This window comes from Opisthocomus hoazin, chromosome 15 (genome assembly GCF_030867145.1).
Source record: "Opisthocomus hoazin isolate bOpiHoa1 chromosome 15, bOpiHoa1.hap1, whole genome shotgun sequence".
Classification (NCBI taxonomy): domain Eukaryota; kingdom Metazoa; phylum Chordata; class Aves; order Opisthocomiformes; family Opisthocomidae; genus Opisthocomus; species Opisthocomus hoazin.
The window spans coordinates 17918932-17946835 of NC_134428.1; the positions used below are offsets into that span (position 1 = coordinate 17918932).

Below are 27904 nucleotides of genomic sequence, written 5' to 3' on the forward strand. Positions count from 1 at the left end.
GGCGGCGCGCGGGCGCGTCACGGCGCGCGGGGGCAGCGGCTGAGGGAGCGGCGGGAGCGGCGGCCTGGCGGGAGAGGGGCCCTTGTGGCAGAGCCCCCGCTCCGGCCGGCCTGCTGCGCGGGAGGGCCGCGGTTACAGCCTCGGCGGGGACAGGCAGTGTTCGCCTGCGGCCACGTCTGCTCGTCATGCGTCGGCAAACGTCTCGCCTGAGGTGCGAGGGCAGGGGCGGCCTTGGCTGTCACAGCGCGCAGCAGCAGTCAGTCCTCCCCAGGACACCGGAGGTGCTGCCTGACGGTGTGGGTTGCCCTGCTGCAGAATGGTAACCTCCCTTTGGAAGGGCTCGCCTGTAAATCCCAGGTTTTGCCAGCACATCCCAGGTCGTGCTGAGGTGAGTCAGAAACCCTGAGGAGATAGGCAAGAACTTGCATGCCTGTCTATCAAAACAGCCGAACATGGAAGAGATGTGCACACAAAAAGTATCTCGGATCTTTGCGGATCTCAAAGGCGCAGTAAAGGAGGGCGGGAAAATGGCTGCCTTTCATCTCGGGCCTTTTTCAAAGGGAACTGGCAGATCCATAGTGAATCCTGCCTGAGGAGTTGCAGGTTGGTGGTTAAGGAGAATGTATCCGGCTTGCTCTGGTCCTGTGGGCCCAGACGGCTGTGGTGTGCAGAGGGTTTTGGTTGATGTACACGTTAAATTCTCCAGAATGATGCCCGGGCAAGACAAAGCCCCACCCCGTCTGTGTTGTTTCCTTCTGGGTCCCAGGGTCACCTTGCTCATGCTGCTGTGGTTTGGGCACTTGCACACTAGCTCAGCACAGAATTTTTGCTCCCTGGTGAGTGTTTTGATGGTTTGGTCATTGTTGTAAAGCATCTTCGTAAAGACCAAGCACTGTTTGGATCCTAGGAAATAAATTTTGCAAGATTTGTAGCCGTTGTAACTCTGATACATTCGACATATATTCAATCCAGTTGCCATTTTAAGTGGGTGGAAACAAGACTTCCCATTGTTTTCCATGGGAGACGAATTGCAGAATAATTTAAGGAGCATTTTCTGGGATGTTTCTCACATTTTGGATTTTGGGATGGCAGCATGAATGATTGATTGTGCAAGGACTTCACATGATAAATCATTTACAACCAGTAGAGTTTTCTCATGCTTATTTTAGGGAGGACCTGACGTGTGAAAACAAATGACCGCTCTCCATAACACTGGCAGCAGGTAACTTTTTTGTGGTGTGTACCCAACAAGTATGGTGCCTCTGCTATGTCTGTAATTTGATGTAAAAGTTAGGAATGAACTGATGCCTTATGGAAACTCCTGCTTGCTCTGGGTGCCCGATGCTGAGCCCTGCTTTGTTCAGTTGCTGTTGCTGTAATGGAGACTTCCATTCTGTAATGGTATCCTGGGGTGCATTAAGAAGAGTGTGGCCAGCAGGTGGAGGGAGGTTCTCCTCCCCCTCTACACTGCCCTAGGGAGACCCCATCTGGAGTACTGTGTCCAGTTGTGGGCTCCCCAGTTCAAGAAAGATAAGGAGCTACTGGAGAGAGTCTGGCGGAGGGCTACAAAGATGATGAGGGCCTGGAGCAGCTCTCCTAAGAGGAGAGGCTGAGGGAGCTGGGCTTGTTTAGCCTGAAGAAAAGGCTGAGAGGGGACCTTATAAATGCTTATAAATATCTGAAGGGTTGGTGTCAGGAGGATGGGGCCAAGCTCTTTACAGTGGTGCCCAGTGACAGGACAAGGGGCAATGGGCACAAACTGAAGCACAGGAAGTTCCGTCTGAACATGAGGAAGAACTTCTTCTCTCTGAGGGTGACGGAGCACTGGAACAGGCTGCCCAGGGAGGCTGTGGAGTCTCCTTCTCTGGAGATATTCAAGACCCGCCTGGACAAGGTCCTGTGCAGCCTGCTCTGGGTGACCCTGCTTCGGCAGGGGGGTTGGACTGGATGATCCCCAGAGGTCACTTCCAACATTCTGTGATTCTGTAAGGAGCCATCAAGAGAAAGGTTTGGCAAAACTGAACAGCCAAATGTAAATGGATTTTCATTTTGCCATCAATTTGAAAGTGGATTTGCTGTGTACTCCCGGGGCACTGGGTGAATGTGAACCTCAATTCCAGTCTGTGGCCTGTGGGGTCATCCCTGAATGGGGCTCTGAGACCTTGCAAAAGAGAGAGAAAATGTCCAGATATCCCTTCCTACTTCCACCCTTCAGTCTTGTGGTCACTGTGTGACTCAGGAGGAAGGAGTGTCCAAGTCTCACTCGGTTAAGGTCGCTAGCCTTGTCGGCTGTGGGATTGCCCTCAGTTTTGCCCATGATTGTAGCTGTCTGAATACAACCTTCAGTGTACCACGGCTTTGCCATGGCTTTTGTCCTGAAAGTGCAGTTGGGGGAGGCCTGCGCCCGTGGCTGGGACACATCCACGGCCTAGGCCAGGCTAGGGTGCTCCAGAGGTAAGTGAGTTGTTTTAAGATCTTGTTATCACAAAAGACTTTGCTCTGTCCAAAGCATAGTCAGGATGTTTTAAATCCTGTCTCACTGTTTTGTGGCCATTGTCCTAACGCAGTCGGTGATGGTTCATAGGGGCAGCTTCCCTGCTGTCAGCGCCTCCACGCTTTCCCAAATCTCACTTCTTTAAAAGGGGGGATTTTTTCCCTCATCACTTGACATTCATTTTAGGGAAGTATCTTTCCCCTAATGAGGAAGTATTGCATTGCATTTGTGCCTTAAGATTTTTCTTTCCAAAACCTCACGTAGTATTTACACTGCTACAGTCACAGTAAGCAAAAGCGTTCCTCAGAGTAGGAGCAGTCTGTAAATGTCACCTCAAACCGTAAGCGGTGCCCCTTCCACGGGAGTCAGGGGCCGGAAAGCGAGAGGGCAGGGATCCTCTCACCATCATGGGGTGCTGGTGCTGACTTGGGTTTTGGGTCGTGCAGTCCGCGTCCCTGTCTGTTCCAAGAAATCGTGTGATTTTGAGGCAAATTGTTTAATCTCTTTCCTTTTTATGGTTTCCCCCCCTTCCTATGAAATGGGGCTGGACCTTCCCTGGTGCACGGGGGTGCTCGGGTGGGAGTCGCTCGGGGTTTGCCTTGCTGACAGGGGCCGTGTTGGTGCCTGCGGGGAAGGACCGACCTGCGCGTATGTCAACAACAAACATTTGCTGAATCAGACAGCTCAGAGGATGAAGGTGTGAAGAGGCCAGAGTTTTAACTGTGGTAAAAGACACTCGAGATCCTTCCAGCATCTGCCCTGAGCTGCCCAGCCACTGAGAGCCTGGGTTTCGGAGGCAGCTGAGCCCGGGGAGAGCGCTCCTGAACTCGCTCCTTGTGGAGCAGAAGGCAGCACGGCCCTTGCTTGCCTCTTCCTGCCTTTGGTGTTTCTTTAACTTTAGTATTTCTTTGAACCACGTGAGTTTTCTTCTACTTTTTCCTCCATCTCTTTTCAAAAACTTTCCCTCTTTTTACAGAATTCCCATTCGGTGCCACCACCCCACCTGTTTTTTCCCTTTGACACTCGAGCGCGGCTCTTCACGGTGGGGAGGCGAGAGTTTGCAGGAGTCACTGCAGAACACAGCGCTATTTCCTCCCGTTTATAGATACATTATAGATATACAGATATATAGATACACAGATATTCAGCTATACAGATACAGACATATAGATATACAGGTATATAGATATACAGATACACACGCGGACACACAGTCCCGCTCTCTGGACCTCTCCCCGGAGCTCGCTGAAGTCCTCTGGCCACCGCGCGACTCAGCCCGGCGACCAGGGTAAGCACCCTTCACCCAGTTACAGCTCCATCACCGGCCTCGCTGAACAACACCCGCCGGCCCGGGGGCGGCTGCTCCCGCCGCAGCCCGCAGAAGCGCGGCGCGGTCCCGGCCCCGCCGCCGTCCTCGGGACGAAGGGGGGCCCTGGGTACGGCGCGGGCGGCGGCGCGGCCCCTTTAAGGCCGAGGTTTTCCTGCGCCTCCTGGCGAGTCAGCCCGCGCCGCTGGGGAGCGGCGTCACGTGGGGCGCAGTCTTGTGACCGGCCGCGAGCGCAGCAGCCGGGGCCGCCCGCGCGGTGCGGGGCGCTCGGGGAGGGGCCGCCGCGCGCCAGGGGCCGCTCAGCCGCTTCCCCACGCCCGCGAATGCGCGGGGCGCCACCGCCGGGGCGCTCGCGCGCCGTTGAGCTCCGGCGCCCCCGGGCGGGGCGGAGGGGCGGCGCCCGCCAAGTTGGGCGCTGAGGCGAGGGCGCCGCTTCCTCTTCGCCCTCCCGGCGCTCGGCTCCGCGGGCAGGCACCGCCGCCGCTCCTCCCCCCGCCTCCCCGGCATGGACAACAAGCCCCTGCTGCAGGAGCGGCCCCCCGCCTACAGCCCCGCCGCCCAGGGCGCGGGCTACGACTACGGGCAGAGCAACTACGGCGCCATACCCGCCCCGCAGCCCGGCTTCCAGCCGCCCCCGCCCTACCCCTACCCGGGAGCCGCCGCAGCCGCAGGTGGGTCTGAGGCGGCGGGGGAGGGCTGGCTTGCGGAGGCGGGCTGGCGGCCCCGCTCCCCCCTTCCCGGGGCCGGGGAGCGGCTCCGGACCGCTCCCCGGAGCCCCGGCGGGCGCGGCTGTGGGGAAGGGCCGTGGCCTGCGCCGCGGAGGGGCTGCCGGGCGGGCGCGGCGGGAGCGGGTGCCCCCTGCCCGGGGCGAGGCGCCGGGGCGGGGCGCGGGGTCCCGGGTGTCTCCCCGGGCACGGGCGGTAGCGGCGCGTTCGTGCCTCGCCTGCTCCGAAGCGCCGCGCGCGGGCGCGTGGGGGTTCGGCCTCGGGCCGGGCGGCGGGGGAGGGGGGGGGGGGGGGGGCTGGCACACCGCACCGCTCCGGGAGGGACCCGCGCTCACCCGGTCGGGGGGGGAAGGAGCCGCTCGGGAAAGACCCCGCAGGGTAAGGGAGCGCCGCGAAAGTTACAGAAATACCCAGCAGGCGCGGACCCGGCCATCGAGCGTTGGGTTGAAAGGAGGCCACGGACCGATTTCCTGCTGCTAACTTGGCGCTCGTTTTCGTACGATACAAAATCTGCTGATTATTTTCAGTTTAATTTTAAGGAGTGAGGTTGGTGGACTTGGCAGGCGTGTAACTTGACACAAGAAAATCTGAGAACTGTGCCCTTGGAGAGAAGCTCAGAATGGGTTGTACCTGGGCAAAACGTACCGTGATTATGATTACACTGCATACATCCAACCATCCCTTTAAAAAGCATATTTTTTTTAAACTTTTAATGTTAATGCAATAGTTAAAGGCTTGTGTTTTCTAACTACAGCTGTAAAAGTGACACATTCCCTAGCTAACATGGGTTTTCTGAAAGATTTCCCCCCCCCCGCCCCTGTGCGATGCAACCTGCTTCCTTTCCACTCGCATCCTATCACTCCTACCTCTCTCTCCAGTTATAAACTTAGTATGTGGGAGTTAGGCTGGAAACCAGAGGAAGATTTATCTTGTTTCGACTAGTTTGTCCACTGGAACGGGACATACCTGATACATAACGTCCAGAAGTGAGAGCTGTGATCATTGTTTAAATTGTTTTTCCCTGGCGCTCAAACAGCGTTGAAGCAAATTCTCAAAGTTAATTATTAGCTCAGTGTCCTTTTTATATGGTTAAATTGTGCTAGATACTTGGGTTTATGAAGTGGCTTTGCTATTAGATGTGTGGAGTAGTGTGTTCCAACTCTGATTTTGATAGTTTCTTGAAGTGCTCAATCAAGACTGTTTCTGTTTATTTTTTTCCATGTTCTGTTTCCATACTTTTTAACTGTTGTCATTCTCTGTGCCTTACATGTGGTGATTGAGGTTTTTTTTTCTTATTCTAGGGTATGCTGTTCCTCCACCGACATCACAGCCAAACTATTCAAGCACATACACCATTATTCAACAGCCTGCTACCACCACTTCTGTAGTAGTAGTTGGTGGCTGTCCTGCCTGCAGGTAAAATAGCTCTCTAGTTGAGAAATAAACTGGGTCTTGGGTTTTATTTTTTAAATTACAGGTAGCCATATAGTTCCCTTTGTCTGTGTGTGTTAGGATTGAGTTAATTGAAAAAAGCACTAAGATTTAGCAGTGGAGTGCTTTGTTACGTAGTATGAGCTTGTTCTAATGGACTTGTGACAACCGCTGTAATACAGTAGACTTTATATATAAACATGAATCTGTTCTTTATGATGGAGGAAGATCTGTAAGTGGTATTTCTAATGAAAAGGCAGTTCAGTTACAGATGTAAAGGGTCAGTTCTTGGGGGAGCGGATGACAGGAAGTCCTTTCTAATGTGTTTATGCTCAGTGATGGCGAGTGGCGTGATTTGATTGTGAAACTTTCTGTACTCTTTGACCGTAGTCACTTCTGGTTATCTGGCAGTCCTGTGGAACGGCTTCTGCTGCCGTGGTGTGTGTGTCCCCATTCCCAACACCCAGGCTGTGCAAAGCCAGGCAAAGTGATTGTCAGTACTGGTTGAAAATATCAGTATCTTAAGGCTTTAAAAAAGATCTCTTATTTTTAAAAGTCCTTTTACTGCAGAAGCACAGGGAGATTAGTAAATTTGATTCAAAGTGTTAATCTGATGAGGTGGTGAAAACCAGAAAAAGCAGTCAGCTGCTAGCTGGAGTTGCAACAGAAGAACAACTTCCCCCTCAGAAAGAAACAACCAGGAAAAAAGGGAAGGAGGCAATCTCTTTCCACATTAGCGCTGTAAGTCAGCTGTAGTCCCCTTGCACTTCTCAGTTCTTCTCACTCCAGGATTATTAACTAAACGGTGAGGGCAGCCACATTGCTGCTGGTGCACCTGGCCAGTTCTGACTCAAATGCAGAATCATTCCCCTTCTGTTAAAATGTCTGTGAGTTACCCTTGTGGCGTCTTGCGAGGAAGCACTTAATATTCTGCGAGTCTGAGCCCTCGCGTATCTGTTTCAAAATGTGCAGGGGACAGACTTGGCAGAATAGCTGAAATGATACCAGGCATCAGTGTAATGAACGTGATAGAGATTGTCATAGTGGCAGAGGCTGTCCCCCAGATGCCTGCTGGTTTTGTTAGAACTGGTGTTTGTCAGAGACTCAGTACCTGCCTTCAAAGGTGGACTCAAACAAGAAGTGTCTTGTGGTGCTATGTAAAAACAGGTGCCTGCTGAAATGCCACTAGTTAAGGCTGAAAAACCTGTACCAGCTAGAGCTATTGATCTAGAAGTTGTATGTTTTAAACAGTGAGGGAAAATAACCACTGATCTGTGCAGAGTATGTAGTAGATCCTGCCACCTGAGTAATTACGTTAAAATGCTTATGCTTTAGCTCAGCCAGAGGACAGGGAAGGTGTTATGTGTTGTGTGGTATAGGGCAGACAGTGTGTTCATACAGACCTTCTGGCCCTAAACCCACTGAATCTCAAAACGTTTCACTGTGGAAGTGGTCTTTGCAATAACAAGATTGGTAGACTCTTGCTGCTATTCTTAGGATTTTTTTTTTTTTACTATTTTCTGGAAGTTATCCTGTGATCTTCTAGTAGACAACTTCGAAACAATCATTTACAAGTATAATATCTAACTTTAGTCAAACTTGGGAAAATGAACTATCTTTTTTAAGATGTCTTTAAGTGACCTCACTTGAATAGTTTTCTGAAGTCATCAGACTTGCTCTGCTGGAGGTGCCCAGTGCTCTGCACATTGTAGACTCTTCTCTAAAGCAAAATACCCTCCACAAAAACCCTGTTTACTCTTGGATCCTTGGGTTTTGTCTTAGGCTGTGGGTGGGGGAAAAAAAAAAAGTTGTGAGGAGAACTATGACACATTGATTACTATGAGGCATAATACTGCACTGCTTAAACTGTAGAATGCTTCTCAGCGCTTCTGAAGTACTCTTGATCAGGGAATCCTAAGGAGGAGTAACTGTATCCAGCAATGCTGTGCCATAGTCCTCTGTGCAGTATCACTATGTTTTTTTCCTTTAGAGGAAAGTCTTTGGGGGAAGAGTCAGAGTGTCAGGGTAGGAGGGAAGAATCTCAGATTGCTTGTCTTTTGACTAGTTAAGGAATTGATAGTCTGGTACTTCAAGAGACAGGGAGGCTGGGTGGGAGGCATGATACTAGAAATATTCATGGGAACTTGAAGGGTCAGGGTTCATGCTCTGGAAGGTCGCACTGGCTGCTTCTCTTAGAGAAAGAGCTCATAATCCTCTTTGACTTCTTAAACATAGTTCTAGTTTACTTCCTTGGCCTGGAAACCTATTTTATAAAGAATGCAACACTGAACAGAAAAGTTTTTGAAAGGGCATTGATAAACATAAAAAGCTATGAATGGTACATAAAAGACTTTGTTACTAAACTGCCAAGTCAGTTGTCCTGTTACTCTTGTGATTTGATGCTGTGCATGGTCGTTAGAGAAGTCCATCTGCTTTAGATCATGAGCAAAGAGCCTTGTTTGTGGCTGTGGAATAATGTAACTGATTGAGCAGGCTAAAGCCCGTCGAGAGGATTTCTACAATCAGAAATACAAACTAGTCTTTTGCACTGTGGCATTTATGAATGTTGCTAATTGACATCAAAACCATTTCCAACTTAAAATATATGCTGTTGAGGAGAAATATGCAGTATTGGTCTGTTATTTGGGTGGGAGTCTTTTATTGGAGTCACGAATGATCTTGGGATTAATACGCTAGCTACAGTACAGTCGATCTTTAGGCTTGATTTAAAGTATGAAGTAATAAAAAGTACAAAGTATCTCCAAAAGTAGCCTCTCTGCCAGTAGGTAGGGTGCCCCTTGTTACTATGTAACTGCAGTTTTTTCCTTCTGTCTGTGAAGTATTGCCGCATTCGAGGGATGACTCTCCTGTCTGGCAAGCTCTATCTCTTGCTTAGAGTTACTCATTAGTCAGGTCATCTTCATTCGTCATTGGTCAGTGTTGCTTTCTAATTACAGACTTAAGTATTAATGTACGTTCCATCCTTCCTTGCATAATTAAAATGTCTTGGGTGGTTGTAGTCCTGTTTTACTGTGAGTTCTTCTCCCAACCCTGACGCACAGAGAATTAAACTGAGTTGCAGCATCTTGTCAGCTTTATTGCTTGTAATTGACATCTAAGGATTGGCCAAGTCCTGCTTTTAAACTATTTTGTGTTCCCAAGTACAGATTGAGTCATTACAGCCACTAACTTTAGAGATCCAGCCACGTAATTATCTTTTTAGCCTGGAGAAAACAGTCTGGCTGCTTCTGTTGTGGTCACTTTCATTTTCTTTTTCTCCATCTTCCGTTGTTGAGTAGGTCAAACTGCAAAGGAATGTTTACTTTGCTATTACTTAACAGAAGAAAGATCCCTTTAAAAATGGTGAAAACATTCTTTTCATCTGATGTTTGCGAAAGCTGGTTCTTTCAAAATCTGGGACAGAGCATGTGATGGACTCTGGCTTTTTATTTTCCTGTTAACGAGTACTCAGTTGTTTGGGAAAAAGGGTGAGGGAAAGGATGTAACACCACCACGTTGTGGTGGCTTTCTCTTCTGACCATTACCAAACATCTGCTTGGGAAGTATTGTAGTGGATCTCAAATTACAATAATACTGAAGCTTTTCCCTGGACTGGAAGATGAGACAAGTTTGGTTAAAACTGTATTAATTCGCAGATCTCTTACAGCTTTCTCCCTGCCACAGTGGTTTGTTTGGGGTTTGGTTTTTTTTTTGGGTGGTGAGTTTGTTGTGGTTTTTTTTTTTTTACTTGACAAAGTAGTAAGTCCTCAGGTTTTGGTTGAAATTTTGTTTTCCTCAATTAAGTGCATCTCTCTTGAGAGAATAGGCTCTGGAATTGAGCTTAGGTGATAAAGTACTTCAAAATTTCAGTCTTCTGGTTTTACTTCAATTGTTTCAATAATAAATGCTGTGTATGGTTTGATAGAAGGCCATTCAGGATATAGGTTTTCTATGGTTACAACAGCTACATTTAAACTTCATGTAAATATTCTTAATATAACTTCATAATATGTACTGGTTAAATATGCAAGGAATTAAAAAGACCCAGCAATTTAGAGAGCATGTCTGGTATTGTGAGGAAAGCCTGTGGATTTTTGGTTTCTAACAGCAGGCTGATGTGCTAGAGATCCTTTTGAATCTTGTAAGTAAAGCCAATTTTGAAATACCATTTCAAGAGTGCTATAAAGAGGAGTAGCTGTAACGGTGCAGCAGGTCCTGACGCTGGTTTTTGTCACTAAGATGATCAGCCATGCTGGGATTCAGTGTAGCTCCCCCATACCACAGTCTGCAGCTTTCTGTAAACGTACGCTGTTCAGGCGGACTGGGGCGTTCGTCCCTGCTGTGCTGTAATTTGGTGGCTGGAGCAGCTGGGGTATGAAATTCGGCAATGACTTACGCACGTGACTGCGGAGAAGAAAGCCTGGATACAGCAGACTTGAGCAGATGCCACGAGTCTGCCATTTGGAATTACTGACTGGGATAGCTGTAACTCTCTTCCCCCAGCCTAACAGCAGAGGCACGCAGCTGCTTAGCAGGAGGTTGGTTACTGAAGCCCGGAAGAAAGGAGGTGGTAAGGCTGTTAGCAGGGTCCCGAGTGAGAACAGCAGAGCTTTTGCTGTTTTTGAGGATTTTTGTTCTACTGGTCTGAACTGATTCGTGGACAATAACCAAAATGCATTTTTCTAATAAATGAGACTTTATGCAATTAATAAGATACATGAGGAATGTGTTCCCTAACGGGACCATATAAAAATGATAATCTGGTCCCGAATGCCCAGTCTGTCATTCGGCCTGAGTTGATAGCATTTATTTTTTTAATTAGTGTCACCATTTGTCTTGGTGTCTGTATTCTGGTAATTAGGATTTCTTTGTAGCAATGAGTTGTTCTGGGTGAGAGGAGGAAACTGGTCTTGTTTGTTGGTAATGGGAGGTGATGCTGAATTGGCTGTGATGCTGAATTGGCTGTGTATGCAGACAGGTGAGGAAAAAACACACCAGGTCTCAGTCTAGTTCATCATGAGTAGGAGTCCACCATCTACAGAGAATTTTAACAGGCATGCGTAACCTGATTTGTGAGGCTAGGCTGTTGGTGTGAAGCCACGAAGCTTGTCGCTTAATTAGTGTGTTCTCAGAACTGGAATTAGAGCAGTGGTGCTACTGCATTAGAGAAGGCTGGTGATTTGTAGGCATTTCAAGAAAGACAACAGCTAAAGGCTGTTCCCATTGCCAGAACTTCTCTGGGTCTGCAGCTAGCCCTTGGTAGAGGAAGTGGGGCCTAAAGCATAAGGAAGTTCAGATAAATCTGCAAATGCTGTGGTGTGTCTTACTTAAAGGTGACTTTTAAGGATAACTGCGTTTACATATATGTACAGCTTGTGTTGGGGAGGGCAAGCCAGTGGCTATGTATAGATTCAGGCTCCTTCCTATGAATACAGATCAACAACCATTCAATACGCCTTCAAGCTGAGGCTGGAGGAGCTGGCATGTCTCTTCATGGAAATTAAAACTAAACATCCCATGCTTACTCAGTAGTTGCATATATAATTATCAATTCTTTTTCTTCTGCTGCTTGCAGGTGAAATTTAAACATGCTTAACCTAGCTGCTGCTGTTGCATTAGCTAGGGCAGACATGAGGAAAAGCTATCTATGTCCGTTTTTATGTTCAAAATGAAAGATTTGGTGTGCAGCTTCCAAAGCCCGTGCTTCTCACTAGTCTGTTTCCACTGAAATCTAAAATTAAACTCAACCAGCCTCAGTGGCCGGAGAGATGGGATACTGATTTGAAAATTCCACTTGCTTGATCCATGATGGAGTATCTGGGTAGAACAGAGCTGGAGACACCCTTAAGTGAAGTGCAGTTTCTTTTCAGGTCTTGCAGAGCTTGTCGTACAGCCAAACTGTCTCTGATTAGCAGGGATGACCTTTTGAGTTTATTTGTAAGGGATGAAAAATGCTGATAAGCACACATTCAAATACTGTGATGTAGTGTTAAGTCCGAAAAATGCACATGTTAAATTGTACTGATGGTGTGCCTGCAGATCTCACTACTGGCCCTCTGATCCTGAGCATTTGACTTAAGACATTAATGTTTTAAGACTTGCTTTCAAGAAGGGGGTTGTCTGAAACAGTACCTTGATTTTTAATATTTGTCAGTGGGAATAACTGACCTTACTTTGTGGAGTTGGCAGCTGCAGTTACAGCTTAAATCCAAAATGCTCCTTGCAGTATAAATAAACCTTTCCACTTTATTTTTAGATGGGGAGTGGTGCAGTTCTAATCAGCTTTTATGTGGTTTGTGCTGTAGAAAAACATTTATGCTTGGTTATATTAGTGAATCTACAGTTTGAATATGGAGTCTCCGATTACTCTGCAAGTCAGGTAAGATACACAAGCAAAACCGACAATACTCATATTCTCCTTTATAAAAAGTATCTTTTTTCCTCCTTCTAAATTTAGTAACTGGCTAAGTCTTCATCCAAAATTAGTTGGTGACACAAATTGCCAGAAGCCAGAAAGTGTTTGTGTTGTTAATGCTGTAGTAGTAATGACACTGCTAGAGATCCAATAGGAACGGGCTCTGAAATAACAGGTGTGTTATGGTGGAGGTCACGCAGGTACAGTTCTGGTGAGCTTTCCATTTCCACTCCAAAGGAGTGTCGCTTGGAGCTGGCTTGGACCTTGGTCTGCTGCTTGGCTGTGCTGTCCCTGGTCTTTCTCTGTCGCTGACCCAGCAGTGCTTCCTGTGGCTGGCTTTGTCCCTCGCTGGTCCTTTTCCAGGGGTCTGGTCTTGAACATCGATGGTGATTTTTTTTTTTTTTTTTTTAATTGGCATTTTGCATTACCACAAAACACCTCCTGAATAACTCAGTTCAGGGGGAAAGGAGTTTAAAATAAATTCTATTTAAAGAGTCAGGGACATCTGCTGACCAGTAGACTTGTGCCTTGGAAGCTGATTAAGAGGGTTGATTGTAGTGGGTTAGACAGCAGTCTGTGCTTGGGTTTGCAGCTACTCAGTGCTGACCAGAAGTACTCTGATCGATCCCTCTCTAATGTTTGATCACTGTGTTTATTTTTTAAGGTCAGTTGAAAATTAGGCTGCTTATACTCTTAACACACTGGCTTACTTGTCACAAAGGTGGACTTCAGGGCAGGAACTGAAAATGGAGTGAAGAGACAAGAAGATTTAAAAACGCTACCAAAGGAAGAGTTGGATGCCTGCAGGAATGGAATGCTCAGTCTGTGTGAATGAGAACGATGGCATTGCTGTAACAGCAAAATGAGGCAGGAAATAGAGTAGCCTTACCGTGCTTTGTACTGCACTTGGTGTGCGTTTTCCAAAGTAATGTTATTTTGGTGTCATTGAAGTGCCTGGAAAAGGGACACTGCCTTTCTTGGATGGATCTGTAGTACTGAAAACTGCCTAAATCTTTAATTACTCTGAAACATCTAGATTGTGTCCCAGCCCCTCGGTACACGTTGTATGTTACTGGGTTAAGCTGTGGAGGGGGGGAAAGGAGACGCCTCACCTCCTGAGCTTCTGCTGGTTTTTATTTGGTCTGAGGGTGCTCAGCATTTCATGCATTTCCACAAGTACACATTGCCATATTCAACTTCCGCATCTAGGCTTGCCACTTTTGGTTGAACACTAGTGTCCTTGCTGTCACTGTACTGGTAACCATTCTGGCTATCTAAATGGTTCTGAATCACTTCACATCTCAATCCTGTTAGCAGATTCTTCCCAGGAGACGGCACTTCTGGTAGCGCATCTTTTCCCTGGTGAATGAAGTTGACAGTATGAGAGCCTTGTTTACTGACTCCATTCTTTAATTGCAGTCTAATTTTGAGGGTCACCTGCAATGTAATTTTATAGTTTTAGTGTCCAGATATGCCCTAGGCAAAGAGGCTGTACAGAAAATTATGCTAAAGCTTTCCTGTTAGCTTTAAGCCATGCTACATAATCCCCCACCATACACAATAATATGCTCAGGTCGGACAGCTAGTTAGAAATCTCTGGAAGCAAGGCTTAATAGGAGGCTCTTCAACTCTGCTTTTAAAGTTGGTCTAATAAAAGTATCTCTGCTGGGGTTAGTATGCTCTGAACTCGACCTAGCAAGCAGATTTTGATGTTTCCTGGCACAGGCTAATGGTGTAACAACTGGTTTGGGATTAGGACTTGAAAGTTGGGTAGCAAGGGTAAGTTGATGGGAGCTATGTTTTCTTTACTAGTTTTCTTTCCTTTTGATTCTCCCTCATTAATCCATGTTTGTTTGTTTTTTGACCAAAGTCCTGTATGCAGTGGTCTAGATGAAACATTAATAATCCAGAGTATGTGGGGAAAGTTTACTTCATGATACACCCCTGTATGATATTTGCCTTTTTTCTAGTGGTGACAATGACTGCTGTTCTGTTTGTAACTTTTCAATAACTCATTCCGTATTTCTTTCCCCGGCAGTGCTATCCCCTCTGACTGTTCTCCCCATTGGTATTTCACTTTGCCGGGCAATGCTCTGTAGCACAAGGGGAGGGAAGGGAAGCAGGCACCACTCTGGTGGGCTGATGGGAATCCTGCGCTACAGCTCTTTGTAGCAGAACACTAGACAGAGACTAAAAATAAATATTAACCAGACTGAGCAAATCTAGAGCCTGTAGTTTCTCTGAGTGCTGTTTGCCGAGGTGATGCAGGGCAAGTGCTGTGAGTCAGTGACTAACGTGCCAAGACAAGGGTGAGTTTCTGCTTTGCAGGAGAAATGGCCTGGCTCCTTCTTGTCTGCTGGCATATGGTGTAATTTGTCAGCACTTTTGCTGCAGAGGTAGAAACGCATTGCATGCCTGGTGAGGGGTACCTGACGTGCTTCTCTCTGACCCTCGTAAACCCACTGGACGTACTTGCCATCAAGCCAGCAGAAGTGCAAAGGCTGGTTGATGGCACACAGAACTGTGTTCATTGTTCCTACAAGAAACGCTGGCAGTATCAGCTGGACAGATGTAGGCGTTGCCAAACCTGACCTACAGAACAGAGCTCTGGTGAAATGCATCACGAAGGCCATCAGTACTGCTATTTCCAAGAAACGTACTCTTGCTGCTGCTGAGTGTGTCTGTAATCGGCGGTCAGTATCAAAACTTGTAGTAGAAATACCAGGAACAAAAGTGGGACTCTGTTTTAAGTCCATACGTTCTGCAAGTCAGCAACTTGTTGTGGTAAGAATCAGTAGTTTGAATCAAATACAAAACCCCGGTAGGTATGCTGGACCAACTGTCTGGCATGGCAGTCTGTTTAGGTCCTTTTGGAGAAGATGTAGAGAAATCTATTTATAAAGAGAAAAGTTCCACTGTTACCTTATGCTTGATTCCTTAAACATTGCTTTTGCTTCAGTTGGAGAACAAGATACTACTGATACCGCCACTATTGTACAACGTATTCAGTAATTGTTAGTTGTTCTTGGCACTTCTGGTATTAACAATAGTATCTGTGGGTGATGCGCCAGAACCACTGTCCTTTACAACCTGTGCTGATTATGGCAATTCCGTCCTGGAGAAAGGTGTTTTTTATGAATTTGGGCAGTATCACAGATACTTTCTAAGTTTTTTTGTAAGCCAGTGTTGATTTGTGATTTGGTGATAGAGATATGGGAATCGGAGCTAAAAGGGACTGGAGAGAGAGGTGAAACTTTCCATGTTTGAGGAGGCTTTCCTGACGTGCTTTAGAGCTGTGGGAAAATAAGGTGGTACCTACACCACGGAAACTACTTCTACAAAATGTGTTTCAGCTCTGGGGAGAAATGGAAGGATCTGAAGTCCTGGAGAGTTTGTCATAAAAGCAGAACACTTGTGCAGAGCTGATCTCTCATGGTTCTTATCTCTCTGGACACACAGATGTCAGTGTTCAAGAGTAAACTTGCATTGCTGCAGCAAAATAAAGTGCTTGCACGGACAGGTGGAATTCTGATAGTGCACAGGCCTGACGTACAAGGAACAGAGGGGTACAAAAGTTTGAGCTGTGGGACACTTGTGTGCTGAGACTGGAATCCGTGTGGTGATTTGAGCATTAGTCAACATCTCTTAACTTGTTGGCTTAAAGGAGCGTTACCTGAGGATATGTAACTATAAAACTACTGCTGGGATCAGCTGTACCCTGACAATACCTTTATGCCAAATACAAAGTTGAGTTCTATCACAAGAACTCTGTCAAAAGAAATAAAGTACGTTCATGAAAAGGAGGGGACTGATGTTGAACACTTAAGCTGAACATGAAGTGGTGTAAGCAGCAGAGTATCAAGAACACTTTGAAAAGCCTTTGACTTCTTGTGATGGTTGAGGGGAAGGAGAATGGTTCTTAAGTTTAATCGAGTTGTAATGTTTTAACCAATTGCAGTAAGAAAATGGTCTCTGAGCACACATCTTCCTTGCCCCACTCTGTTCATGTGTACAACAGGTCGTCTGTGACTGTTCTGTAGGGAAACAACAGCTTGTTGGCCTCGGCACCTTGCTTGTAGCATGTATTTCAAGGTCATTTAGCTCTGTTTCTCTTGACTTTCACTGTACCAGGGAATCTAAAAGGGCACATCTTGTTTAAGCGTGTTGCTGAACTCCAAATTTTGACTATTTATTATAGCTGCTCAGATTTGTTAAGTCTGAGTACTGAGGCTTTAGTGTCTGTCTTCATTTTGGGGGATGTTTAGATACAGTGCTTTGGAAAGAAGTCAAGGACTGAAAGTAGAAGTCTGTTCAGGTGAATTTCTGCTGTCACAGAACTGTGCTGAAACAGGGTTTCTCGTGTAGGGTGGTCATTCAGTCAGGACTCAGCTGGAGCCAAGTGACATCAATTGTAAGTTCTCCTACAGTTCCAAAGGGACATCACTTTTTGGAAGTGGAAACCAGGAATACCTATGGAGGGTTATTTTAATAGTGATGTGTGTTTGGCCTTTGGATTTTTCTATCTGTCAGAAATAAACCTGTAAAACAGCTTATGATAGTAGTGATAGAAATCTGAATGCGAACAGTTAGCATAGTTCTGTACATGCTTATTTAATTGGCACCTTCCATGACGAAGTGCTGACTTTTAAAGTACTCTTTCATTCTAAATCTACAGTTAGAATTTGTTTTAAGTCCTTATCCTGCTAAATTGGTCAAAGCCCTAAATGCCCAGTGCACCTAGCCCTCTGCTTGTTAATTATGGTGACTTGTGCTCTCTGAAGAAAGATACGCCAGCACATCGGAGAGAATGGGCTGGCAACTGCAGAACCAGACATTGCCAAGCTGTGTATTAATCTGAAGAAACAGACTGAAATAAACCTATTTGCATTGTGCTGTCTGCAATGGTTTTCACTTGCTTGGTGAAAGCGTGAGCATGGTGTTCCACCACAAGCCCTTAACCAGCGTTACACAACTCTGCCCATTCAAACCTTTGTCTTAGGAATAAGCTGAGAAAAAGCACCAAATCATCAGATCAAACATTTGGAAAACAAGGAGTTTTGTTTTGGTGGGTTTTTTTTTTTTTTGTTTGTTTGTTTTTCTGAATGAGCTCAAGTGCATATATACTGTGGGAGACTTGAGGGTGAATGAACTGAGAGGGTTCACCCTGAGATAATTGTGGAAGTGAGGTATGCAAAGCATGTGACACAAGCGTGACTGCTGCCTGTTGTAAAAGACCTAAAAAGCTGAGAGATGGAGTTGTTTGGTGTGCAATAACCAGTATAGCAACACAGGTACTGTTAAGTCTTCAGCACTGTATCACTCCAGAAGGGTCACTAAATTATTTTAAAAGCAGACTTCTTTTCATTTTTATGAGAGTAAGCTTTAGTGACATGAAGGCTTAGTTCTAGAAGACTGTATCCTCACGAATACTGAAAAACTTGACCCCAAGAAGGGCTAGTAAGGAATAAAGTTTGATACTTACTTACAGTCTCTGTCCTGAGTGTGTGATCTCTTATTCCTGGGGAGTTACTTGGCAAGGTCGTTGAGCTGGGGTGCAAGAAGCCCAAGGAGCTGTGACTTTCAGATTCTTTAGGGACCAGAGGTGGCTGCAGAGGCACGGGCTTTCATTTTAAAGCTTTCTGAACTGAGAGTGCTGTGACTTGTTTTCACTGTATAGCAGGTGCTACACCTGTGTGTGTGTTCTTCAGTGTGCTGGCATTAACGGATATTTGGAGTTGATACAACTGCTCAGAGGTGGGGTAGCTATGTTTTGTTCTAAGTACCAGTCTTGGACTGCAGTGATAGAGAAATGGTTGCTGTCTAGCACTAAACAGCTAGTTTGAATTAAACGTTTTAGACTTCTTATCTGCAGTCTGATCACTTGCAAAGTTCCTGTTTTTCTTTAAGTGGTATAATTCAAAACCTTCTGCTGCAAGTGATGAAAATAAAAAACCTTTTAAAAGAAAAAAATAAGCAACCAAACCCACTCAGAACTTTGTGCCTTATCTTGCTTTATAAAACGGTGTGGTTTTTAGTGACTGCCAGATCACAAAGTGGTAACTTTGGGGCAAACTTGGGTGTGCTTGACAGAGTCTGTTTTCCATTTTTACAGGGTTGGCGTGTTGGAGGACACCTTCACCTGTCTCGGTGTTTTGTGTGCCATTGTATTCTTTCCCATTGGGATTCTGTTCTGTCTTGCACTGAGGCAGAGAAGATGCCCTAATTGTGGGGCAGCTTTTGGCTAAGGGGAGGAACGTGGATGTGCTTATGGAAGCTACAACTGTTAGCATACTCTTTCTAATGTAAATGTCATGTACAATCATTTTACTTGCTTCAGACCTGTTTTGTAAAGTGTGAAGAAATTTAGTCTCTTGCATGTAATTTAAACTTAATCTTTTGTGAGCATGTGCATTTCAAAACATGAAAACCGAACTTGTTTTCCATGTTTAGTGGCACCTGTTGACAACTAAATAAAACTGCTTTTCCTTTTGCAATCCTCAACTTGTGGCTGCGTTATTAAGTATGTGTCTGAGAACATGTAAGTAGGATCCTAGCTACAAAGGAGGATAAATAATTGCCAGAATCCTATCAGATGCTTTTTTCAGGAAAGTGTTTCAAGTGCTGTGTGTGCTACCGCTGTGCTGATAATGGCCCCTCACCCTCTTCTGAAGGCACAAGTAATAACAAACAGCAAGTCCTAGTCAGTGACTGTTCCGCTGGTAGCGACACAGATGACTTGCAAGGGCTGCAGTGGCCTAGCAGCTGTAGCAGAAGCTGCCGAACCCTATGGAACTGGTATTGGTTCACAGACAGCAGCAACTTCTGACTGCAGCAGGGCATTCTCCTCCAGAAACTATGAGCTGCCCTGAGTAAAGCCTTCTGCATTTCAGATTATTTAATTCTGATACCAAATTATTGAAAGCTTATACAGTCCAGGCTGACTTGCCTGTAATATGCTTTAAAAAATTAGCCCAGGTGTAAGTTACACTTCTGAAAAGTTGGTGTTCCAAAAGGGGATAATGGATATTTATGCAAGGTTCCATAGCAAATGAAGTGTCCTCAGCCTTGAACTTGAAAGGCAGCATGAGAAGAGGAGGAGTAAGTGGACTCTACCTCTGCAGCCATCACATGCTCATATACTATTTTTTGATATTAAGTAACTGAAAGGCATTTCACATGACTTGAATTCACTGTTTATAGTAGTAGAAGCAGACACAACAAATTGAATATCCATGGGATGATGTAGGAAGCACATACATATGTAAAAAGTTGAATGATTTAGAGTAAGGATTAATCAATTTAGAGTAAGGATTAATCACTGGTATTAGTCACAATACAGACTTCATACAGCAGGTGGGAGATATCACTGGAGGCATACAGTGCCGAAGCACTCGCTGCTGATGCCTAGTGAAGGGTCAGTTTCTGGCATGCTAGGCTACTCCGAGATGATTGTTACTGTAGGAGAAGTCTGTCAGACAAGCTAGCTCCATTGGATTTAGAAATCTGAGCCTGAGGTAACAAACTGTACAACTCTGCTTGTGTCTGAAGTTAGAAGCTGTATTTCCCTTCACTCAGATACTGTTCTATGCCAGTATTTATGCCATTGCTAGGCTCCTTAACCAAGAATTTTCAAACTGAATCTGCTTTTCTGTTGTGGAAGGCTGCAGTAACTTCAAAGGCAGCTTTTTATATTAGAATTTCAGGAAAAAAAATATCATGGCACTGCTTTATTATGACTTTTTATAAGACTGAAGTTTGACAACATTTTTAAAGAAAAAGTTATCACTGAAAAGTATGTTGACCATACAACATTAGACTTAAAACAGGTTTATGTTAACACTTGAAAATTTGTACCTGAGCATTAAGCAGAGCATTAGAAATTGTCTATTCTTAAAGGATAAATATTTATTTATAACCTAGGGTTTCTTTCTTAACCAAAATAATGTATAATCACTTTATACAGGCAATTATCTATTCTGGAATAAGGCAGTTTGGAAAAAGAAAACCAACAAACATCTTTTCTTACTGAGTAAGTGGCATATGCAGGCTTAGATTCTAGAACTTACCATTGCAGTTTCCAAATAACAAATGCCAAAGATTCAGATTTGTAAGCTATTAGGTACACTGGTTTACTAGAGTATCCAAACTATCTCCAGTATTTTCACAATTCCTACTACAAAAAAAGGCATACTGTAAAATCAAGCCAAAGAGCTCGAATGTTAGCCCAAAGCATACCTCATTAGAAAGTAGAGGTTAAAAAAAAAATCAGAAATCCATTCCAATATGATTCTATTATACAGTAATTACATTTAAATAAATTTTTAGAACAAGTTTAGATGGTAATTGTCATTACTGAAAATGGTGTTTATAAGGAGGAAGTACATGTGTATGGACCGTATATTCATCGAATAATTGGTGCTGATCTGTCATTTGTTACTGTTGGTCTGAGTTTCACAGTTGCAAAAGGATTTTCTCCACTGCAAAGAAATGCACACAGTTACTAGAAGGCTTGCTGCAATACAGAACCAAATTTAAGCCATGCAGTTTCTTCATCCAAGTTGTCTAAAGACCACATTATGGTTTAGACTAAAGGATTCTGTGCAACTCATAGTTTAACTTGAATTTTTAAAACAAGCTTACATATGGAGACTCACTTTGCAGTGATCCAAAATTTGGGAAGGTAATGCCCAGTTAGATCTGGATATCCTTTTAAACAGCTCCCAGTCTTAAAGATATTATGCTGATAAATATCTTAAGGGTGGGTGTCAGGAGGATGGGGCCAGACTCTTTTCAGTAGTGCCCAGCGACAGGACAAGGGGCAATGGGCACAAACTGAGGCACAGGAAGTTCCGTCTGAACATGAGGAAGAACTTCTTCCCTCTGAGGGTGACGGAGCACTGGAACAGGCTGCCCAGGGAGGCTGTGGAGTCTCCTTCTCTGGAGATATTCAAGACCTGCCCGGACGAGGTCCTGTGCAGACTGCTGTAGGTGACCCTGCTTCGGCAGGGGGGTTGGACTGGATGATCCCCAGAGGTCCCTTCCAACCCTGAACATTCTGTGATTTTTGTTTTTAACCTTCAAAGACATAGTTTGAGTTTTGCTCCCTGTCAAACTACTGGAGAAACAGTGAATTTTCTGAGAAGGACCTATACGTTGTATTTTATCTGATGCCCGTTCTCAAGAAAAGGGCAACCAATTTTAGCCATAATGTTTTACCAATGCCTAGGAAAGGTCATGGAGTAATTTGGGAAAAGCATCCTTATTTCCCCTCACAATCAATACAATAACATAAGCCAATATAAAAATCATCACAACTAAATTAGTGTAAAAGCTTTAAAAAACATACCTTAGAAAAGGTGGTTTTATAATGCCATTCATATCAGGTTTCTGTAAAAGAAGATATTTACATAGATTTACAAAAACATGGTACAGGCGGTCTCACTATCCTGCTAAGGAAAAGAGACCGCATCACTGAAGCAGGCTAAAATATTTAGCCATTTAGAATAATTATTGTGTGCTTCAGTTGAACTGTGGAGAGGTAGCTGTGGAGGGGAGAATTATCTCAGAACATCAAAATTAGGAAGCTGAAAAATGGTGTTAGCATTATCTGGCTTTTTTTTTTTTTTGTGGTTTCCATCCCTGCCCAGGTTTAAGATCATTGATCACTTGGTGTCTATAGCTGGGCATTTTATGGGTTAAAAAGAGTAAATGAAATGTCACTGCAACAGCCACCAGCCAAAAGGACAGAACTCCGTGCAGCACAAACAGGATACCATGTTGTTTCTATAGCATACTTTATAAACGGCTAGTTGTCACAGCAAAATGCCAAAACTGGGCTTGGATCAGATCTTAGAGTGAACACAGTCAGTGTATCTTCATGTAACTGTACAGTCTTGAGGTTAAAAAAGGTAGCAGCCAGCACAATGACACATTTAGATATTAAAGGCCTGAAGTGAGGGCAGATTTCTCATGTACAGGGGTTTTTTATACAAGCTACACTGTTTAGCTGTTGTTGATTTACAAAGTAGAAGTTCAGGTATCTCCTCTGATCATCACTCATAAATAGAATTAGACTTTAGAATTAGGCCTAATTAGCCCTTAAAATTAATTTGAATGAATGAATGCCTTACGTGCTCCTTCTTACTGAACAGCAACCCTCATCAAAGCTCCATCAATTCTTTTTTAATTGATACTGTTCTGCAGAGTACTGTCCTACATAACACAGCATGAACAATTTAACTTGCAAGAACCATTCTTCATCTTCCCTTCTTGAAATCCTGAGCTATTTTTTCTGTGTATGCTGAAATAAAAATAAGATGCCTCAGTGAATAATTTCTTGCTTCTGGATAAAAGACACTAACCATGCTGTCCTACGCGCATGTGAACTCTGCACGAGCATACACACCAGCCTGGTATAATGTTGAGCTCATTTCCAAAGCCTTATGGTGATGTGGGGTTTGGTGACTCGCATGAAGTGGGAAACACAAGAAAGCTTTGCAACTCCAGAAGAACGAAAGCAAACAGTGACTTTGGAGCAAAAACTTGGGTGCAAGTGCAGCGACTCTCCTCTACAGTTCTTTTGTTTTGTGTGGTAACAGGTAAGAAGAATCACGGGGTCACAGTGAAGAGGTAGCTCCTATGAGTTATGGCGTACCTTAACAAGAATAGTCATTATTTTATACTCCAGGATTCCTAATTTATCTTGCTCTCCATGTGGAAATTTAGAATCTCAAAGAAGATGTATTTGTTTTCTACTCCTAAGAGAATATACTGTTCTAACTAGAATTCTGTCCCAGTCTGTCAACTAAATGATCTGCTGTTCCTCTTGGTTTTTCAGTTCAACAAGAATGTCAGTCCACAAATTGTAAGTTTATTCCCAACCCCTTGAACTAATGCCACAGAATAATCAAACGACCTGTGGGGTGACTGCTCTGGAGAGCCGACTGAGGACAGGCAGCCGTACTGAGGACAGCAGCACAGCGCTACTGAGACAATTTAACAAATTCCTTAGTTTTTAAGCTCCATAGTAAGTCACATGGACTTTTACTTGTCACAGGGCAAAGAACTCACTGCAGGGCTTGCTTGGCAACTTGCCAAGGTTGTGTTGATCCCATAGGTCTCAACAGCTAGCCACAGAGTAAGTGAACCGATGTATAAATCTGACATTACGTAACTGTTAAGGGTCATTGCTGCTTTATCCAAAAATGAAAACCCCACACATGGGTCAAAACATAGATGCTCGTCTTCATAATGATTTTAGAAGTTCCCAGATACTTGATTTGAAAGTGACCAAACACTAAGATTTAGATAATATTTTTTGATAGTCATTTCATGCATTGGAAAAGCTTTATTCCTCACGGAAGAACATTGTCCTAGAAACGTGACATCACTGCACAAATTACGTACTTCCTAGACAACACGGGTCACTGCTGATAAGTAAAACCACTTAATGTGGATTCAAATATGCTATATTTGAAAACATATATGCTAATATTTTTTGTCAGAAAATTCCAATCAGCTAATCTTTTAATAAGAATATTTAGATTAAAAAAAGTATCCCAAAGCATTACCAGTCTAGTCTGCCTGGGGTAAGATCTCTGAGAGGAGAGCCTCACAAGTCCCTGTCAAGCAACTTTAATCTTTTTTTGTTATGAAAGACACTCAGCTCTGCCTGTAGTTCTTCATGCATTTTAAGGAACACAGATTTTTCTATAATTGGAAGCACTAACATTTTTTCCACTCCCTGCCAGAGAAAAGATACTTTTTTGTATCAATTTCTGCATCTGTAAGAGATATTTTGGCAGTAGTTAGTAGCAGTGTTGTATCTATACCTGCTCTTCTGAAATAGCTGTAAAGTGGCTTCACAAAGCCAAGTACGACTGGAGGGAGCATTTCCGAAAGGCCTGTACAGCTGAACCTCCAGCAATTTTTCACATTTTTTATATTTGTAAAGTTGAGGTGACCTGTTCTTTTAAGAGCTAGATACAAGTCTACGATTTGATCTCAAAAGTGATTTCTTTGAAGACACACTATTTATTCAATAAAGAAAATGAATATAATTTCCTTTCCCCCCATTTATTAAAATCTTTTCTCCATACTTCTGAAATGCAGATAATAGTTTAAAATTCAGATGTTGCTGACAATTGATGTGATTTGTGTCATGGTTGTGTCTTTCCAATGGTAGTTTTTTCTAGAGTTCAAGAGTGATGTATTGGAAGTTAGTTATATATTTGCTATTAATTAAGGGAATGCTTCTGTTTTTACTTACTTGAAACACAGTTCTTCCTCTTAGCTTGTCAAGATAATAAAGCCCTGTTAACCCCTACCAATGCGTAACACCTCTAAGTAAAAAATGCTGTAGGTAGACTTGACATCCTGATCGTAGACTCGCATGAAACAGGACAGGAGGCTTCTTCAGACATGACCATTGTTTCCTGATGCCTTTCCATTTTGCAGGAGTACCGCCATAAATATTCTGACATCCTTTAACCTTAAATGCTCTCTTTCAATATTAACCAAAATGTGATGCAACAACCTTTCAGTTTCTGCTTTTTAAGTTTCTTTAGTTAATTTTACTTCCATGAAGTACAAATTTACAAAGGCCACTTCAATTTCTACTGTATGAGTCAACACATTACTTAGAAAGCAGAAACATCTGTCAGAAGGACAACCCAAAATTTGTTTAGATGTTATACTGATATATAAAATATTTTAGCTGTACCAATAAATAATAAAATGTAAGTTTTTTAGCTACTGGCAGCCAACTGTAGCATTCCTGACTTTCAAGAAGTTTGCGATGGTACCTACTAATGGAACTTTGCATCTTACTCTGGTACAGTCTCTCAATTTTAGCAGTGACAACCTTGTTTTATATATATATTCTATATACGTGTAACCAAAAAAAAAAAAAAAGTCTTTTGCCATCAAAATGTGGTCTCTGCTTCAAGAGACGTTTTGATGAAAGTCTCAAAAAGTTTATCATCACCATTAGATACACATTGGCAAAATATTTACTTAAAGAAGGAGCAAGAAAAAGACTAGTAATTGCTGAGTTTTATTAGCTTAGTCTTAAATTTTGAATTGGTTTGAATGCTGACTTAATAACAAATACCAGCTTCATATAGTATTATATATTTATAAAAATGTATTTCCATTCAGCTGTGGTTTTGCTGAATACAGACCTGAGTTTGTACATGTCTCCCTCAGCCACATCCACAAAAACAACACTAACTTTTATGGGGTTGTGTAAAACATTCCTGAATACAGAGTTTAAGCTGCTTTAAATCCCCTGTCTCCCTATAGCTCTAAAAATCACTTAAGATGATGGGTTTGTACTACTTTCTGTGAGAATTTATTTTTACGTTTAACAGATTCCATTCCTAAGTAGTTTGCTATGCAGAGTAAGTCTTCTAGTACTCTTAGTTACATCCCTGAAGAATTCTCCCTTCCTGTTGCTACGGATGGATTGAAATGCCAAAACCCCATGATACTCTGAAGACGACTGCGTCGAAGGGCCCCTGAAGTCAAGTACAAGTAGCTAAGCTAGAATATTCCGGGACTTCATTTAAGGGCTCAGTGAAGTAGGTCAAGAAAAGTAAGCAGGGCAGAACATTTGGATTCATGGTATTGATTACTTACCGGACCTGCATTTTCTGGTCTGTCAGTTGGTGTTTTAGCAGTAGGACCTTTGGAAGGCTCCATTCTCTTATCTGTTTGCAAAGACCCCAGGTAGTCTGGTGGTGGGAGGACAACATCACCTTTTTCCACAAGATTTACAGAACTAACACTTCGGATTGGTGCAGGGCTGCAAGACAGAACCCAACAAATAACATTTTCAATTCCTATAATGATTCTCTCACTTATCTGTAGCTGCAGGAAAGCACAAACATGCATGAGTTGGAAGTTAAGGCAGGTGTACAACCCCATTGAAGTCAGTGGGATGCTAAATTAAAGTTGAGGTGAAGCTAGTTCTTGGGTCTTCATGTAACCATTAAAGCATGTTAATGTAATCAAGGCATCATACTACAGATTGTTAGAAAGTATTTACTGCATACGTTACTGAGCAACAAAGAACATGAACAGAAAAATAATGTTTTTAGTAAGTGTTAGAGAAGACAGGGCATTTTGCAAGTCACACCCAAAATGTTACCTTGGCACTGGGACAAATGCTTTTTCTTCCGCTGGTTCTTCTAGTGGTCTGGTATATGACGACGGAAACCATCCTTTTCTGTAATGGGAAAGTTCTTCAATTTCATATTATATGAAATTAGAAAGATCTTTCAAAACACAACAGTGGATGAAACAGACTCAATGAACTGAGATTTAACGTTTAAAGACCCGATTTCTGATGATACCAAATATCCCTAAAAGAAGTGCAGTGATTTCCCTTACAGAAGACTCCAAGTCCCCAGTCAATGACAGCCAGCAAAAAAGGTGGAAAACAATTTACTAATATTTGCTAACAAAATCTGATAAGACACATTTTTCCTTCATGTTCAAACTGGGTAACATGTTGATTATCTTACACTTTAGTTGTGTCATGTTCCCCGTAAAGCCAGCCGTCCTTTTCTTCAGCAACAAGAAGTGTGATGATATCCCCCTGGACAAAGCTAAGCAACGTCTTGTTACTTCCAGAAGTATGTGGGAAGATTGTCTTTACTTTTTGCCTTTTCATTATATTTAGTCCTGTGGCAACAGAAGTTGAACGTGATAAACTGGCATCATCTGAATTCTCTGTCAAAAAGAAAAATAAAGCAAAAAAAAAAAAAAGCAAAATTAGCCACACACTAACAAAATTAAATACAATTATTAGTCTGATGGGGGAAAAAAAAAAAAAAAAAGAGTAGATTTGCACTTGAGTATTCCTCTGTCAAGTTCTGAGACTTTGTACTGCTTTGGTTGCCACTTAGACACCCCAGTTATCCGCCAATGTTTCTGATCATCACAAAGTTCTTAATAGCCTGTGCATTTATATACACCCCCCATCACAATAAAGTTGAACCAACCGACATAAAAAGTTACGCAAGTTTTAACTTGCTACTTCTTTCCTGTTTTAGCATGAAGTGCTAAACGTTCACAGCCGTAAGACCTTTGAAAATTTTCCATTCTAAAAAAGTAACTGTGTGTAAAGTCTTAAGATTTCATTTTCAAAGTGCCTAGCACTCAACTTCAGCTGAATCGATGGGAGTTGCAGATACTTGGCACTTTGCAGACACCAGATGTTTACCAGAAGACAACGTAAAGGAGGTCTCAAACGTGTATGTTATTTGACCAGTACACTATGTTGTAAATGCATTTTTAAGGAAGAAATGCTGGAATTGCTATTATCACATTAAAGAGCTGTGCATTTATGTTGTGATCTAGGCTTAGTTCTTTCCCTTCCGTCCCTATAGCAGAGGAAGTAAAAAGTGAGTATATTAGAAACTTAGAAAACGAATCTTCATGGGATTTTACCTTTCAGGAAAAAAGTACAAGACTCTGCTCATTTTGTCCCAAGTGCATTTTTCCCTAAC

General features: G+C 43.5%; 2 protein-coding genes across 2 annotated transcripts in view; one reads left to right on the forward strand and one right to left on the reverse strand.

Moving 5' to 3' along the window:
* Positions 1–4164: 4164 nt before the first annotated feature.
* BRI3 (brain protein I3) lies at positions 4165–18893 on the forward strand. The gene is made up of 3 exons (XM_075436976.1): positions 4165–4492; positions 5848–5962; positions 18505–18893. Exons 1-3 carry the CDS (start codon positions 4327–4329, stop codon positions 18635–18637), a joined length of 414 nt encoding a protein of 137 aa, XP_075293091.1. The 5' UTR covers positions 4165–4326; the 3' UTR covers positions 18638–18893.
* Positions 18894–20088: 1195 nt separating this feature from the next.
* Positions 20089–27904, reverse strand: part of BAIAP2L1 (BAR/IMD domain containing adaptor protein 2 like 1) — a 42847-nt gene continuing 35031 nt past the window's right edge. Inside the window, exons 10-14 of the mRNA XM_075436975.1 lie at positions 26918–27125; positions 26542–26619; positions 26031–26196; positions 21739–21779; positions 20089–20869 (exon numbers count right to left, since the gene is read on the reverse strand). Coding sequence (XP_075293090.1) covers positions 20794–20869; positions 21739–21779; positions 26031–26196; positions 26542–26619; positions 26918–27125 — 569 coding nt within the window. The 3' untranslated portion in view covers positions 20089–20793. The remainder of the gene's footprint in view (positions 20870–21738; positions 21780–26030; positions 26197–26541; positions 26620–26917; positions 27126–27904) is intronic.

Bases quoted from the DNA above. Each gene is read 5' to 3' on its own strand.
- BRI3 (XM_075436976.1), top strand. From the start codon at position 4,327: ATGGACAACAAGCCCCTGCTGCAGGAGCGGCCCCCCGCCTACAGCCCC. The intron at 4,493-5,847 runs GTGGGTCTGAGG...TTCTTATTCTAG, and splicing joins GGGAGCCGCCGCAGCCGCAG to GGTATGCTGTTCCTCCACCG. The intron at 5,963-18,504 runs GTAAAATAGCTC...CCATTTTTACAG, and splicing joins GGTGGCTGTCCTGCCTGCAG to GGTTGGCGTGTTGGAGGACA.